Consider the following 17902-nt stretch of genomic DNA (forward strand, 5'->3'; position numbering starts at 1 on the left):
GATGTGTGTTAGTTCTATTTGTACTAACATGGGTACAACATTACTGCACCCTTGCAAAAAAATTAATTTCGAGGTAATTTTGCTCAAATCGAAAGCCATGAATGGGATTGTAAGAGGAAAATCAAAGTGTCATACGATTCAAAATGTCAGTACCTTTTAAACTTACACTTTATATAGCACTTAGGTACACGACAGGTAAATATAAAAAAAATATGAAAAATTTTTAATTGTATTGAAACCTGAGGAATTTCATTTTTAACGCTTTTGTTGCAGGGGTGCCATATATACGCACATTAATGGAAAATTCATTGTATTGGAAACGAAAAAGAAAAACAAAAAGCCACACTGATGATGGGTTTTCTCTTTTAAGTTGAAGAAGAAATACCAAAAAGAAAATTAACAAAAAAACAAAATCAAACAAAAGGATAATTAATAAAGAATAAAGGAAGAAGTAAAGTAAAAAATATTAAAAAGTAAAAAATATTTAAATATAAAATTTTTTTCTAAAAAAAAAAAAATTAATAAAATAAATTTTTGGTTTTGTTTTTTTAGAAATTTTAGACATACAATAATTTTGGTTTCATATCAAATATTAAAAACGTAAAAATTTTCTTTTGAAGTCAACAAGTTTGAAATTTTTAGAATCCAGTGAAATAGAATTAAATTATTTGTTATATATGTATAGATCCATATACATATAAAAAAATGTGATGTGGTCACCATAGAACCGACCGCAAGTGTATTGTCCAATCTAGTGAAAATGTTACAGAAGATTATGAAAATCCCCTTTATACACTTTTTTATAATTTTAAGTAAATTAGTAATTTTTCACTTAATATAACTACTATAGAAAATGTAAATTCGAATTCTCAGAAAAATTCAACAGTCAGCTTACAACTAAAACTCAATTAGTGTTAAATTTCAAGAAACTTTATCAGTTAGTTCCGTGAATATGGCAAAAAATTTAAAATCGGCCCACATCTGATCAATCTGTGATAAGTTGAAATAATTTTTATCAAAATTTCATTAAAATCGGGTCAGCCGAATTTGAGATACAGTTGTGAACACGCAAACAGACCGAAATCTCTCCAAGAATAGTTTACTTATGCTTACCTACCATGGAGAGGTGTGCTCCCACCGAAAACTCAACATTTGAAATTTAGTGCCATCACATCATCTCTCACTGTGCGATCGGCAATAAACAATGAAAAGTGTCCAAGGTAGATTCCTTTACTGTGAGAAAAGTATAATTAACCGTGGAATGATGATCGTTTCTTATAAATTTAAATTCGTAATTTATAATGCAATAGTTAGAATTAGCACTTAACTCGTGTCAGCTTTTACAGTTCGATCTACATAGGGTAGCTGATTGTGTTTCCGAATACCTACAAGTGTACATATCTTAAATAAAATTTACATTTTTAATAGCATGTCTAAAACAATAACTATCACATTTTCTCGAACTTTTGCAATATCTCAGCTTAAATTGTTTAAATAATGTAAAATTGCAACAAACCCACTATAATATTAGTGTTTTGCAATCTTTTCATCAAACTAATATAAAAGTTCGTCAGTACAATCAGTATACATTAAAGGTATTATCGTCCTGTAGGCGTGAAAGTTCAAAAAATTTTCTCCCAAATCTATAATATTTGCATTATTCTCAATTCTTATTTCAAAAAGGAACCAACTTACTTGTTCAACATAAAGAGCCTATTTTTCAAGGAAAAGATTTAATTTTCAAGGGACCGTATCAAAGTATGAACCTTATCCAAATTTCTGGAATCTTTAAATTTATGTGAATGAAATTTCCTATTGAAAAAGAAATTCCAATTCAAAAGATATCAACTAATTTTATAAAATACTGCAGAATTTTTAAATTAAAAACTCTTTAAAATTCATCTACATTTGTTCTATTTGACAACATTGCAAACATTTAATACAATAAATGTAAAACAAAATATAAAATTCTTTATTAATCTTATTATACTTAAGATTTAAGCATAACAAAAAGAAAAATAATAAAATAACAACGAGAAATCCAGTTTAACAACGTGGACAAGTAGCTAGGGTTGTCATGTACTTATTTTTCCTCTTTTGTGGGAATTTTGCATTTCATATCCTTGATTCGTTTTCTAAGAACTTTTTTACCATTTAATGATTTCTTCTATTTTGTTTCTCTCGTCAATTTTATAGGAAAATATAAATATAATATGAATAAAGCAGAAATAAGTAAAAAAAAAGAAAAATGGAATAATAAGAATAGAAAAGGATCAACAACAAAAAATAAAAGAGAAAAAAAAATGTTTTTGAAGGTTCATTAAGAAATAATTACACAAAAAAAAAATTTTACAATAACAGAAAAAAAAAAAATTTAATATACATTTAAAGTAAGGATAACGATAAATTGACATCCTTTAAAAATTATGAACCAAATAATTTTGACCTCAATAAACTGGCTAGCAATTAAATAAAGTAATGGAGATCTCACTTATATTAAATTTAAAATAGGTTACACAATTTACGTTTTGCTAAAGTTGAGTACACAAGGATATTTTAATGCTTCTTAAATTTTCACCTATTTTAAATATTACCATAGACTTATACTTTTAAACAACTATAAAAGAATGCTTAATTAGGCGGAAATTTATTTATTTTTTCAAAAATAGACCAAGCTAACCTTTGAAATAGTATTCCTTAAAACATGGCCGTATATTTTATATCGAAATTAATATAAAGCAAATAGATTACACTGCACAAAAGAAACTGTTAATTCAAGGGACGCAACCTCGATGTCTATGATAAAGCAGAGCTCTTAGATAAGGTACTCTTTAGAACTTTGGCCTTATCGTGAATTCTTGTTGTCGAAAATAAGTTAAGAAGAATAACTTTCACTTCACACAAAAAGATAAGGATTTCATCATTGTTACAAATTTCACACATCTTCTGAATCAAAATATTTATCTCACATTGATCACCAAAACCTCCTCCGAATCAAAGTATTTTTCTCCCATATCTCCAAACTATAAAATACTCATCAGTAGAATGTACACAGAAATGTTTTCTATGAGGCTGAATCAAGGCTGAGCTACACTTCAATAAAATGTGCCTTCTGATAACCAACGTCTGGAATTAACGAAGAATTCGAACACAATCGCTCTAACCCTATACTTTTAAAATTTCATCGAATTTCAAACATTGTTCTTTCTTTTGCTTGAATACATTTATAAAATATTTTTAAAATTATCAAAATTTTGTGATAGAATTTTAAAATATTCTGTTTTGCATTTTTGGATTGGATTTTAGCCACTAAAAGTTTCCCCTACACTTAAATAAGTTTTGCAAGATATTTTTGAATTCTAATATTATTCAGACATTTGAAAAATCTACATAACTACTGTATTCTAAATAAAATTTAAGTATAAGCTAAACGAAAATTAACTAAGTACAATTTCAACGACATACTGTTCGTGGATAACTGAGAAAAGAAATTGGTTAGTCGCAATTAGAACACTAAAGAACTGCCCAATATCTTTTATAGGCCAAGAAGGTTTTTATTTATAATGACCAGAAAATTTTTCAGAGAAATGCAGGGACAGATAACAATCAAATGTGAATTCTCATTAATATCTTGTCAGAGTACAGAAAAGCATCTTAGAAATCAAGGTCTAGAAGCTTACGGTATGTTTATGACTTCAGTTAACCTTCTGACATAAAGTGACAATATTCAGGCGACATGCTATTAGATCGAATTTTCCAATTTTCGCAAATTCAAGTGAATGATTTATGGGGAGAATGGAATGCAATAGATTGTAATATGCTGATTCTTGTACATTGTGTGATTGCAAAATCTAGTTATATAATTTCCATTAAGTAAGAATACTTTCAAATCCAACAATTCAGAGCAAAAAAAAAATTCTTAAGTATATCTTAATTTAAAAATCTCATTATTTTCACTTAAAATTTTTACAATAATTTTCAATTTATAGTCAATTGTTTTTTTTTTCCTTTTTCTTGAAAAGGATATACCGAAAATATTGACAATAGAACCCTTTATATTTTTCCAAAATTTTTAATATACTTAAAGATTGTGTGTTTTGAATACAAAATAAATACCGTTATGTTTTTTTTTTTGTTTTTCACTAAAATGGCAGCTAATACTAAATAAACTATTTAACTTGTTATATTGTCAAACCCAACCGATTTTTATTCGAAACCTCATATAAAATACTTTATCACTTCGTAAACCAATCGTACTTATATGTAAGTTTTATTTGACAGAAAGTACAACAATGGAAGTTTTTTTTTTATTTTATTAAGAAAAAGGAATAGGACAAATAACAATAACAGAAAATAAACAGAAACTTTAGGAATCCTTTTTTAATTCATTAATTTAATAAGTTTCCATTTTCTTGTTTTTCTTTTGATTTTGATTTTTTAATAAAATTGTATACCATAACAACGCAACAATGGCAACAAAACACAAAAAAAAAAAATATTAAATAACAAGAGAATTTCTTAAAAATTCTATCCCTTGAATTTTGGTTGGAAATGAAAAAAAAAAAAACAAAAGGAAAATGAAATTTCGATTTCAGATAAGTGAACTATTCGCAATCACGAAAATAATAATGAATAACTGAGCAAAAAAAAAAAATAGAAAAAGAAAAATTAAAAATAAAAACAAAAAATTGGTAGTAACAATGCCAACAATACAAAAGTATTTTTTAATCAAGCCATGAAGAAGAAAATCGTTGTACCTTTTCACTCAATATTTTTGCTTTTATACTGCAATCAACACTGTTAGAGTTGCCGAATCTCAGAAAAAATTTGAAATATTTTGAAATTGAAAAAATTGCAAAAGAAAAAGTAATATTCTTTTTCTTTTTGATTTTCATTTATTTTTAAGATTTAGAAGTAGAAGTCTTGATCTTCCATTGAAGATAAAGTGAGCGGAATCTTGCTATTTATACATAAATGAATATGATTAATTATTTGACCATATTTTCATCTTAAAGCTAATATTTTCAAATGGAATTATAAGAATTTCAGCATATCAAAAATATTTTTATATAAAACGTAAATAATCTACGTTTGTTTACGTAAAATATAAAATATTTAATATTTTCATACAAAATGTAAAAGACACGGACGGGTACTAATATTTTAAAATATGGAAAAATCAAGATTTTTTCATATTTTAAAATATTAGTACCCGATAAAACGTAAAAAACCTGTAATTGTTTACGTAAAATGTAAAAAATTCAATATTTTCATATAAAATGTAAAAAACTCGGAATATGTCATTAAAATGTAAAAAGCTCGGAAAAAAATTCAATATTTTTACTTAAAATGTAAAAAACCTAACATTATTTACGCAAAAGGTAAAAAACTCAATATTATCATATAGAATGTAAAAGACTCAGTATTTATCCTTAAAATATGAAAAAATTAATATTTTTACATAAAATGTAAAAAACGTAACATTGTTTACGTAAAGCATAAAAAATTCAATTTTATCATATAAAATGTAAAAAACTCAGGATCTGTCATTAAAAACATGAAAAACTTAATATTTTTACATAAAATGTAAATAAGCTGATATTGTTTACGTAAAATGTAAAAAATCTGATATTATTTACGTAAAATGTAAATAATCTGATATTGTTTACCAAAAATGTAAAAAATTTGAAATTGTTTACGTAAAATGTAAAAAACTCAGGAATTACCATTAAAATCATAAAAAGTTTAATACTTTTACATAAAATGTAAATAACCCCACATTGTTAACGTAAAACGTAAAAAATTCAATTTTATCATATAAAATGTAAAAAACTCAAGATTTGTCACTAAAAACATGAAAAACTTAATATTTTTACATAAAATGTAAATAATCTAATATTGATTACGTAAAATGTAAAAAATCTGAAATTGTTTACGTAAAATGTCAAAAACTCAGGATTTATCATTAAAAATATGAAAAAATCAACATTTTTACATAAAACGTAAAGAACCTAATATTGTTTATGTAAAATGCAAAAAAAATGCACAATTTTCATTGAAACAATAAGAACTAACATCATTTATTTAAAATCAAAGGCGTAAACCGTGCTACTAGATGTACTCCTTAAAAAATTGGCAAAACAACATGTGCTAGACTGATTAATATTCGAACATAAAATAATTGTCTTATACTATAAAATAATTTATAATACGAAATTACACACGATCAATTTATAGTTTCTTTTTATATTATTCTAGTATAGTAAATTTGAATTCGAATTTCATAGTACATAGCATATAAAAATTAGAAAAACTGATCACATACATAAATTTATTATTACTCACTCATTTTGTATTTCATAAGATATTCTTCCTTGTAGGTAATCCTATAATTTACTATAAAAATTTTACCTCTCCAACTATCAACCCCATTTAAAAAAAAAAAAAATATTATTTTTTTCCCCTCCTAGGTAATTTAAAAATGGTTTTCAAAAGGGAAAAAAAAAAAATATAAGAAAAAACATAAAAAAATAACAACAACAAAGAAAATTATGGTCGACCCTTTATATTCAAACAAATACGAGAAAAATAATAATAATATAAGAGAAGAGAAGAAAAAAAAAAAAAAATAAAATATTATTTATAAAATTGGTTAAATTCCTACAAAAGAATATAAAAACGAATGAAACATTATTATTCTAGCACTCTCCTCCCCGCCTCTCCACTCCTCTCCTATCAATATAATATTGTAAATAAACGTATAGTATAACCATGCATGCAAAATACAGTCACTCTGTATTAACCTATATAGTGTACCTCAGTACATATGCATGTATACATTGTGTATATCATGATATTATTATGTTTATACATCTATACATTGTAAGTACATATTAATAATGTAAAGTAGTATAAAATACAACGTACGTACGTTGTATGGAAATGTAAAGTTATATCCCTTTGATTTTCTCATGAAGATTATATTTAAGGTCGGAAAAACATTGTATTAGAGGAAATGACAAATGGAAGCGCTTTAGAAAATTTTCTCATTTTATTCTGTTATTGTTATTATTATTTTCTTTTTTTCATATTTTATTTGTTTATTTAGTTTTATATTATTCTGATTTTATTTCTGTAAATCAAGATCCTTCTTAACATAAACGACTTCTCATATAATAAATTATTCAAAGATCTTTTTTACATGAAAAATGTTTAAAAAGGAAAAATAATAATAATAACAATAATAATAATAATATGAACAAAAAAAAAAAAAAAAAAGAGTAAAAAAGACAGGAATAATAAAAATCAAGATGAAAATTTACCGTCATAAATATTTACACACGTGCACACATACAATTTTATATAATAAAAAATTATAGGTCATTTTTAACCTCAAATATATACGTACATAGTTGAATAATAATAAACTCTATAAAGAAAATTTATTCAAATTAATATTTATACACTAATTTACTATTTAAATCGTATATATTTCTTTCAAATATATTGTAAGAAAGAGAAAGCAATTGAAATTTTACTTCTTTTCATTTTAAATTCATTTATTTTTTCTTTTGCTCCTTCTTCTTTCTTATTTGCCTGTTTTTGTTTTAGATTTAACGATTCTATAATATTATGTGTATGATTCAAGAACTAAACCCTTAGAAATTGTAAATTCTAAAAAAAAAAAGCAATACATACACGTTGTTATATAAACAATTTTAAGAATTTTCAAATGGTTTCGAAAAAAAAAAAAAAAAATCATTTTTTTCAAATGAAAATGAAAATTTTAATTTAAGTTTGGCCGGAAACACTCATGGAAATTTTAGTAAATAATTAAAATAATAAGAAGTTTTGATGATTTTTTATTAAGACCATGTGTGAGTCAATATGCCATATGATTTTGTATCATATGTGCGAGTAAATATGTCATAGCTTGCTATGAGACACACTATGACTTTAAGTTGTCGTATCACCCATATTAATTTATGCAAAAATTCAGTACTGTGCTTTTAATATTTTCCAAAACATGGCCAAACTACTTGTGAACTTGTATGACACCTACCAGTAGGAGAGCCAATCAATTTCAATAACTTTTATCAAATACAATGGCCCTACTAATATATTCGTTTGTGTGAAATTTCAATACCACAGCTTTTATAATTTCTGAGATATAGTCAAATAAATTTGAAATTTGTATAACAGGTACCCGAACCAGTACCTCGATCATAGCCTATTTAAATAGGATTGTGGCATTTACTATAATTAATAACATTATAAATGAAAAAATACATTTATAATGTTATACAAATTATAATAAAGTTGGGTCAAACCAATGGTTTGTATTGTAGCACTTTTCCCTTCAACAAGTGAAAATTCTGCTTTTAAATACAGTCTATGTATAGCTATCACACTATTAAAATTATTTTCATTCATATACAAAACTATTTCTAGGATTGCATATATTTCGGATGACGCATATATGCAGTCTTTGAAATAAAGCAAAAATTAATATAAAAAGGGGTTAACATAATGCTCGATTTTAAGGGTTAATTGTGTGAGTTAAGAAAAATAATTATATTTTTTAATTTCACGGAATTTACGGTTAGCTTTTTGCGTTTATAAAAATTTGGAAAAGCTTGCGGTTTCGGAAATATAAGGTGTCAAAAATTCAAATTTTACGAATTTCAAGAGATGATAACTTGAGAGGGGGTGGAGATGGAAAAAAAATTTCTTCTAACAAAATGAACTATTTATTAATATCTAAAAGCTCCTAAAATTTCAAGCTTCTATAGGCTGGGGTCTAGAAGAAAAACGACATCAAAAATTTGGAAAAAAAGCACTTTAAATAACGGTAAATTTGAACGGCCATTTTGTTTTTCTTAAGTTGAACTATAGTATACCGCGCAAGGGGAAGCAAGCCACTGCCTTTCTGCGTTTGCAAAATTTCAAAAATGCTTATGGTTTCATTGCAACAAATATTTAAAAAAGGCCATTTTTAGGGTTTTGGGGGGGTATAACTTCTAGAGGGGGGGAGATAGGTAAAAATTTTGTTCCACGAAAATAAGTTTCTAGTGAAGATCTATGTACGTATGAAATTTCAGCTTTCTATCTTCAAAGGTGTAGAAGTTTTGTAAACAGACACACGGACGGACGGACGGACGGACGGACGGACAGAGTGAAACTAATAAGCACTTTTTTCAAAAAAATTTTTGGAAAAGTGCTAAAAAATCTATACATAACATGAGATATACTTATAACGTACGTTAATCACAAATTACTTTTTGATTTTGATTTATTAAATTTTGTATAACGAATTTTAAGAATTTTTTTGTCAATACTTACAAGAATATAACAGAATATAACAGAATATAAGAAAAATAATTGACAAAAAAAATCAATTAAATTTAATTTCAATTGTTTTATTTAGAAATACTTAATTAATGTTATTTCGTCATGGTATACAGTTAACGGGGAAAAATGTTTAATTTAATAAAATTTCTAAATTTTTTAATTATTTATATACATTAGATTTAACATTTACTTGTACACAATCTTCCAAAAATTTAAGAGAAAATAACAGCTTTCCCTCATTACATTTGTCAAGAAATTTAATTTGCGTTGCATATAGGTACAAAAAGTCCGAATTGAATCATAAAAGTTAAATTTAAGACAGGCTTCCACAATCAACTGTTTTATTTTCTGTTTTATGCTTTTCTTAGGGAATCTGTCACTAACATATATTATTTTACAAAATTTTTCCACAAAATAATTTAGTCTAATTTTTTGTGCATAACTGTTTTTTCTTACTTTAATTTGGCTTTTACTAAACAACAGCCAAAAGTCTGACTTTAACCATAATTTTGCTTAATTATATTTTTGAATATAACTATCTATAACTAAGCAATCTAATACATTAATTTCGAACAAGGTCATCTGATAAGCACTTTTTAATTTTGAACATAAACCGTCCAATAATTATAGACTGCAACTTGACAATCTAAGTTCAGAAATTTGTTTTTGAAATATCTAGAATTAACTATCGTTGTTGTACTCCAACCACTCGAACTTGTCAAACCACTCTATGCAAGTTTTGTGAACTTTTTTTTGTATTTGGAGTTGCATGGCAGGTACCAGAAACAGTGCAATCATTCCATTAATATTTTCAAAATATATGTAAAATGCAATTTGACATACAGCTTTTAAAAATTTGATATTAATATCTTTATTAGTTTTTGAAATATTTAAAAAAAAACCTCTTTGAGTTGTGTGGCACCTACCCGAACCAGTTATGCGAATGGGTCCAATTACAATAGCAGCTGTCCTTGGCAGGAAAGAAACAACTTGTCGATTGGCATATTTGGTGTCAATTGCATTATTCGTTTTCATTATTAGTTATTGTACGATCGGACGGGCGGACATATCTAAAACAAAGCAGAATTTTACGTCGACCAAAAATATATATACCTGTCCATACCCGAGACGACTCCTTCAAGTAGTTACAAACTCCATGCCAAAACGAATATACCCTTCACGAATGTTTGTTATATATTCCAAGAGTTTGAGAATATTTAAAAACCGCGACAAATGAGCAGCTGTGAGTCATTTATTCAAGAAATTTTTCGGTCGTGTTAAAGTTTGTCAAATAAACCCTTTGCGGCTTAAAAATAAACAAAGTTGACTTACACATTTACTATAGACTTTATAAACAGCTTGTTCAATTTTATATTCCTAGAGGCTGTCAATATCCATAAAATTTTGTAAGTGAAAACAAAAAAAACAAAGAATTTTAAATATTCTTATTCTTAAAATAGCGTGGGTGTTAGTCAATTTTTATTTTTAAATTGCAATTTACCTTTAACATTTTTAATACCCCACATATATTTTGTGTATAAACCGTTATGTTTTTGCATTTATATTATCGTATATTTTATAAAAAAAAAAATGGCGTGTGGAAAATAAATGTGTACATAATTGAATTTGCATGTGGTTGCCTATTTACAGGATGAGATTTATACATGCTTAAGTATTAGGTATTAATTTTCTCTTTTCATTTACTATTTTCTACATACAATAGTAAAAATATTAGCCAAAAGTACTAAATTTAGAATTTTATTTCTAATTTTGACAAAATAAAAAAAAAAACACTAGTTTTCCTTTTTAAAATTATCCTTGATTATATAAAATTTAAATTTAGAAATATGTAAAATATTCATTTTAATTTCAAAACTATGAGATTCTACTCAGTATTCATTTTTAGTAAATTGTGACAGAAATGTAATTATGTTAGTCTTTCTAAAAGAATAATAAATAATACACCACTTATATTTTAATATTCCAAATTCTCTAAATATGAATAATTTCTGAATATAATATAAGTATGTTCTAAAAATGAAATATGTGCACTTATTTGTTATTATTTTAAAATTCATTTTCAATTCGTTTCTAGGAAAAAAAAATAAGAAGGAGAATATTTAAAGTGTGACACTTAGACAGTACTTCTAATGTCGTATAAATTAAAAATTGTGGTGGTGGGTGGTTTCTAAAATTGTAAGTGAAATATGATGTATATAAGCACTTGTATAAGGTTAAATTCACAAGTTTTAAATAGAAATCATGAAAAGTGTATAGTTTAAAATTTTTTATTAATAATTTTTTAGAACAGTAGCGTACACAGTAGAACAATATTTAATCATTTTTTCGTATTTAGGTTGCAGTTTGTAAACTAAGCATTTATTCATATACAAATATGTCACCTACCTAGGCTAGTCACCTACCTAGTTAACTCTATGACGCTATGAAACTAGGGCATGATATCATGCACTAGCCCTATATGCTCTTCCTAGGAGTGAAAAAGGGAAAAAAAAAATATTTTGAAGTGATGGAATTGCAAGAACGAAATTCGGGCAAAATGTTACATTTCACATTAATTTAATTACCAATTTCGAGGTAGTTAATTAATTTTCAAAGCTTATATTCAGGAACACATTGAGCCATTTTCTGTTCTTAAGCAAACAATATTGTAAATTAAATTATGGCAGTAGAACTATAGTATGCTTGCGATTTCATTTTGAATGTTTAATTAGTATGCTCATAATATTTTGGATGTCCCTTCAATTACATTTGTTAATTTTAGTGTATATTTCAGCACTACTCGTGCAACACTATACTTCCCGCCAATTTCAAAAAATTACCGCAATCTTCTTCCTATCTACTTTTTCCCTATTCAAAGATCTTCCAATCGTCATATCAAAATCACGTTAAATAGTTTCGGGTACGTAACATATTCAATAGTTCACCCCGACTTACATATATTAAGAGCGATATTTCTGCCTTCAATTTCAGGTATATTTTTTTTATTTCCATTTTTACATCTGACCTTCAAATATTCCGTATCGTAAAAAAAAGTTTCTATTAAATTTCATAATTTAATGAATTTTCCAAATCGAAAAATTTTTCTTTTGTTCTCATCCATTCTGGTATATTGCATGTTTTAAATATGACAATGTATATAACAATATTTCAAATCATGTATATAACAGATATAACATTTCAGATTTATAACGAATTAAAAACTGATTCTATATTTAATTAGTATTTTTATGTTTGTTATATTTTTATTAAATATATATAACAATATTTTATATAATACTTTTAGAAGATTAATTTATATAACATAATATTTTGAATAAATTTCAGAAATTAATACGGCCCCTCTGTCTCTCCCCTCCTCCCTTTTTCCACAACAAAAAATATATATACATGAAACCTATCATTCTTCTTCAATTAGGTTAACTTGGCATTTATTTATATTCTTAATATTATTCCTTTGAATTTCTTTACTATCTATTACATAAGTTATATAATATGATGAAGAGATTTTAGAACTTTTTAAAAATATCAAAATCTACTTATACACTACTTTATTTTCTCTTTTGTATTTTCTTTATTTTTTTCTCATATATTTCAAGTAGGATATTTCCACGAGGAATTAAAATATGCTTGCATCAACTTAAAGAAAAAAAAAATTATTCTTCATACAATTTATTTTCATAAAAGCAATACTTATACTTGCATTCAAATATACACATGCAATATACCTACATATTATGGGTAAATATATAGAAAAGAATACTTAATGCAAAATATATAATGTAAAATGCATGTATAAACACATTTTTAATATATGTATGTATGTATGTAGGTAGATATACGATTAAAAAAATTGATTTCAATGCTACTATATAATTTCGAAGCCTCCAAATTATTAAGTTCTATATAGAATATTGAAATTCTACCGGAAAATGGGATAAGGTCAAAATATTGAAATATTTTAAGCTTCGTCTTATTGCAATGATACGGTTTTTAAGTCTAAATTTAGTTAAATTATAAAATACTTGATTAATCATGGTTTGTATATAAAGTAAAGGGCCTCAAAGAATTAAAAACTCTTAAATTTTTTCTTCTACAAAGTTATAATACACAAATATAGAATTAACAATATTCAAATATTGTGAATAACAATTATGCAACTCTTAAAATGTAATATTTAAATTTTTAATTTAATAAAAAATTTAACAACATTTTAGTATTTTTTTGAGAGCAAAGTAATCCCAAAAGAATAAATAAATTATCTGCTTACACAAAAATTATAATTTCCACAATGTTACTTTTAAAATATAAAATAAACAAAATTTAATACACTCATCACTCATGCTCATCACTCATGTAACCAAAACTAAATTCTTAGATATAGGGGCACAAGGGAAATGAAAAAAATAAGAACTTTTGGCAAAAACAAAATAAAAATTAACATTAACGGTAAAATACAAATAATTTTTAAAAATATATTTTAAATAATTTTTATTCTCAAATATTTTTTCGCTACCCGAACCCAAAACTACCGCACATTATACTTATATTCCAAATAAATAAAATAAAAAAATAATGTCAAAGGCAAAAGCTTTATCCGAAAAAAAAAGTAATGCGAAATGTTAAAAAATAATTTTTTTAAATTTCTTCGAAAAAAAAAAATAATTTTTAAATAAACGTAAATGTTTTCCAAAAAATTTAATTTTTAATATTAATCGTAACAGAAAATGTTTCTATCCCTTAAGCTTTTGTGATTCTCAGAAATGAAAAAGAAAACAAAAATCTGATATAGTCAGCACATGACCGAACGCAATGTATATTGTCTAGTTTAGTGTTACAGAAAATTATGAAAATGCGCTTTAGACACTTCGTTACAATATTAAGGACACTAGTAGGGTTTTAGTAAACATAACTCGAAAAAATGTATATTTGGCTCTAGAATTTCGCTATGTACCATTCGAATTCGTGCAAAAGTTTGCTAGCTACTACTTTCGGTATAACAACCAGAACTCAAATATAAGATCATTATTTTAACACCCTGAATTTAAAATCAAATTTCAAGAGAATCGGAAATTTCTCCACAAAAAGGTTCAGTTTCCGAGGCCTGATATATTCAAAATGTTGATCAATCCGTGCCATAGTCAAAATAAACTTACATATGAAATTTCATCAATCGAACTTGAAATATACGCGTTAACACACAGACCGACAGACCGACAATTTGGTGAACTGACATTTCTTCACTAGCATGAAGAAAAGCATTTCCGCCGAAAACTCCACCTGTTAAATTTGGCACCATTACATAACTTCCCTTATTGTATGAAATGCAGTCAGTAATGAAATAATATTAAAATTTATTTGAGTACCACTCTTACACTTCTTTATACAATTTACTCTTCCAAAATTACTACCCGCTTACTAATTTTCTTCACATTATTTTTCTCATTGTATAACAAACATGTATACATATACCTATAATATATAATATACTATTATATTATATAATATATAATGTATGATATTATTATACCAATATGTATAACAGTATTATAATATAAAAGTATAATTATTACAATATAAAATCTTTTGCATAAATTATGATATTTTTTGACGTATGATGCTTATATGATGTCATAATTTTTGAAGTGTACATTTCATAAAATATAAAAATTCATATTATAAATTATTAAATAAAAATATAATATGTTTTATATAAATATACGTATGTAATGTATACAAGTAGGTACTTAAACATACAAATATATGTGAAATAAAAAATATACTTATTTTGCTTACCCCTACTAAAGTTTTAACATTATGAAGAGCATCTTGTGCTTTTAAGGCAGCTTTCCTGGTAAAAAACGTTACAAAACAGCAGCCTGCAAAATAAAAAATTGAAAAATATAATAATAAAAAGTGAATAAAAAATATATATATATGTATATATTTTATAATTTTCTATAAACATGAAAAACTTATTAACAAAAAATGAGAAAAATATAACAAAAAATAATATGAGAGAGAAGAGATCCTTATAAACTTATTTTCCAAGCGTTTTAATAATAAAAATACAAAAAAAAAAATTATATAAAGTTTCTCTTCTATTTTATTTTATTATTGTTATTATTATGGTTTTTTTTTATTTAATTTTTTTTTTTGGGTAATTTCCATTTCAAAAAAAAAAAAAATAAAATTTTAAGCGGATAATTTTTTCAATTTTAAAAAAAAAAAAATTTATTTTTAGAAAAATATTGTTGCACTGCAATCTACTCATTCTCTTTCCCTCTCCTCTCAATTTGATTCCATATACTCTCGTTCTCTTATACATTTTCTGCTCCCCCATTTCGACATTATTTTCTCAACAATTATAATTTCAATCTCGGTAACCAAAAAAAGAGAGAAACAGGCCGGAACTCTTTTCATTTAAAGTAAGCAAAAATAAAAAAACGCTACCATCACACAATTTTTAACCCACTTTTACTACCTACCTACTTATACCATAATTGTAATCACTATCCCCACCATCATCATTAAGAGGGCTAAAATTTAATTTCGTTTTCGTTTTTGTTGTTGCACACAGATGATGATTATTATTTTATTCATTTTTATAATACATAAGTTGAGTTTTAATACCCAAAACGATTGTCAAAATAAATCACAAAATATGTTAGAGAATGAGTTGAAAAATAACAAGTACAAAAAAAAAAAACAAATCTTTAAAAAATCATAAATCATTTTTTTTCTTTTTTCATTCTTGGAAAACATTTAAAAATTGTTGCAGATGTTTTTCTCTTTCTAATTTTTGATTTTGATTCTTTTTGATTCGGTATCTTATGTAGAATACACTAAAAAACTTCTTAATACGTTCATTCATTTTATTCCCAATATTGTAAAGAATGAGAGAAAAACAAATCCGAAACCATAAGAAAACAAAAATACGAATTTTCTTTTTTCGAGTTTTTGTTTCTGTTTTTTTTTCTCTTTCTTATTATATAGACAAACAAAATATAAATTTCGAAGGATATTTTTAAAATAAAATCAAAATCCTATACAATTTAATATACCAAATAATATACAAGTGTGTCCAAATGTATACAAGCATTCAGAATATATTTTTTTGTTAAAAAAAAAACACAAACCAAAAAAAATTACACTACAAATTGTCTGGGTTAATTCCGAAATAGAAAAAAGAAAACTCTTACAAAAAACATACTTTTTTTTTTCATCTAAATATTTATTTACCTAGAGAGAAGAGGAGAGAGAGTTCTAGTTGAATAATACGAGTACAATAACAAAAATCAAATAATAAACAAAAAAAAATATAGAATCATAACAAAAGAACCATTATAATGGTTCTTGCTGAAGATGATATAAAAAAATTTCAAATATAAATTATAATCTCATTATTAATACAGCAGAAAAAAAAGAAATAAGAATTGATTTCGTGATAGCCTCCACTTAAGCCCATATTTTTTTCTATGTATTTTTTGTTTTGCTATAAACAAAGATTAGAGACAGTAGATAAGTTTAATTAAACTTGTACAAAATTCAGTGTCTAAGCCTCAGTGTTAGGCGATTTACGTTACACAACGCGCTATTTCACTTTGTCTTAGCTATGTAAACTAAAACTGAGAGAGCATTAGCTAAATTCTCTCATTGAAAGTAAACTAAAACTGAGAGAGCGTTAGCTAAATTCTTTCTTTGATAGTTGAAAACTTAGAACTTAAACAGAAAATTTAACTCGGAACGGAATTGTGCCAAAATGAATTTTAAAAAATTTTGACACATCTGTCAAAATAATTTGTCACTTTGTGCTGTCAATTCATTGGCCATCATTTTTTTACTCTAGTATACATGCACGATATAAATTTAATCAAGTGTATAAATGTGAGAACTATTTACTTACTAAAATATTACAGTTCTAAAACGTACAGAGAAATGTGTTCGAAATTAAGCTTAAAGATTTCAGCTCGTCCACCAGTTTTAACCGGTGGAAATTTTAATCTAATTAAAATTTTGGAGATTGTTTTTATAAATTTGTGAATAAATAATAAAATAAAAATCACCATCTTTCTCTCGTATTATGATTTTTCTTTGACAATTAAAATCTAAAATTTTTGTGCAGACATAATGTGGCAGTTAAATTATTAACATTTCATAATGTTGACGTAAATTAAAAAAGATATTATTTTCTAAAATTTTAATCATAATTCTGTATTCAAATATGTATAACATTATGTTACAGCATATTATAAATTAATTTCGAAAGAGTTATACAAAACTCATTATTATTATTATACAATAATATGTAGCTATATGAATTTGATTTTAGTGTATATGTAAAATTATAATCAAGTGACTGCATAAAAATCTAAAATGATATTTGGTGAATCAATAGCATTAATAATTAAATATACCACGGGCGTTACCTAAAAATTTAATACTGACATACTTGCTAATTTTTTTTTTTTTTTTAAAAATTAGGGTACAACTATTGGAATACACTATCCGAGACACTAAACGCACTATACAC

At 25.2% G+C, this 17902-nt stretch overlaps 1 protein-coding gene across 6 annotated transcripts in view; it reads right to left on the reverse strand.

The window, feature by feature from the left end:
- LOC129615930 (CUGBP Elav-like family member 2) overlaps positions 1–17902 on the reverse strand; it is a 187317-nt gene that overhangs the window by 77687 nt on the left and 91728 nt on the right. For all 6 annotated transcript variants that reach the window (XM_055531354.1, XM_055531359.1, XM_055531358.1 and 3 more), the window contains one exon: positions 15166–15248. In XM_055531354.1, the coding sequence (XP_055387329.1) occupies positions 15166–15248 (83 nt within the window). The remainder of the gene's footprint in view (positions 1–15165; positions 15249–17902) is intronic.

The sequence above is a fragment of the Condylostylus longicornis genome, unplaced genomic scaffold (assembly GCF_029603195.1).
Source record: "Condylostylus longicornis isolate FDR11 unplaced genomic scaffold, ASM2960319v2 ptg000153l, whole genome shotgun sequence".
Lineage (NCBI taxonomy): Eukaryota > Metazoa > Arthropoda > Insecta > Diptera > Dolichopodidae > Condylostylus > Condylostylus longicornis.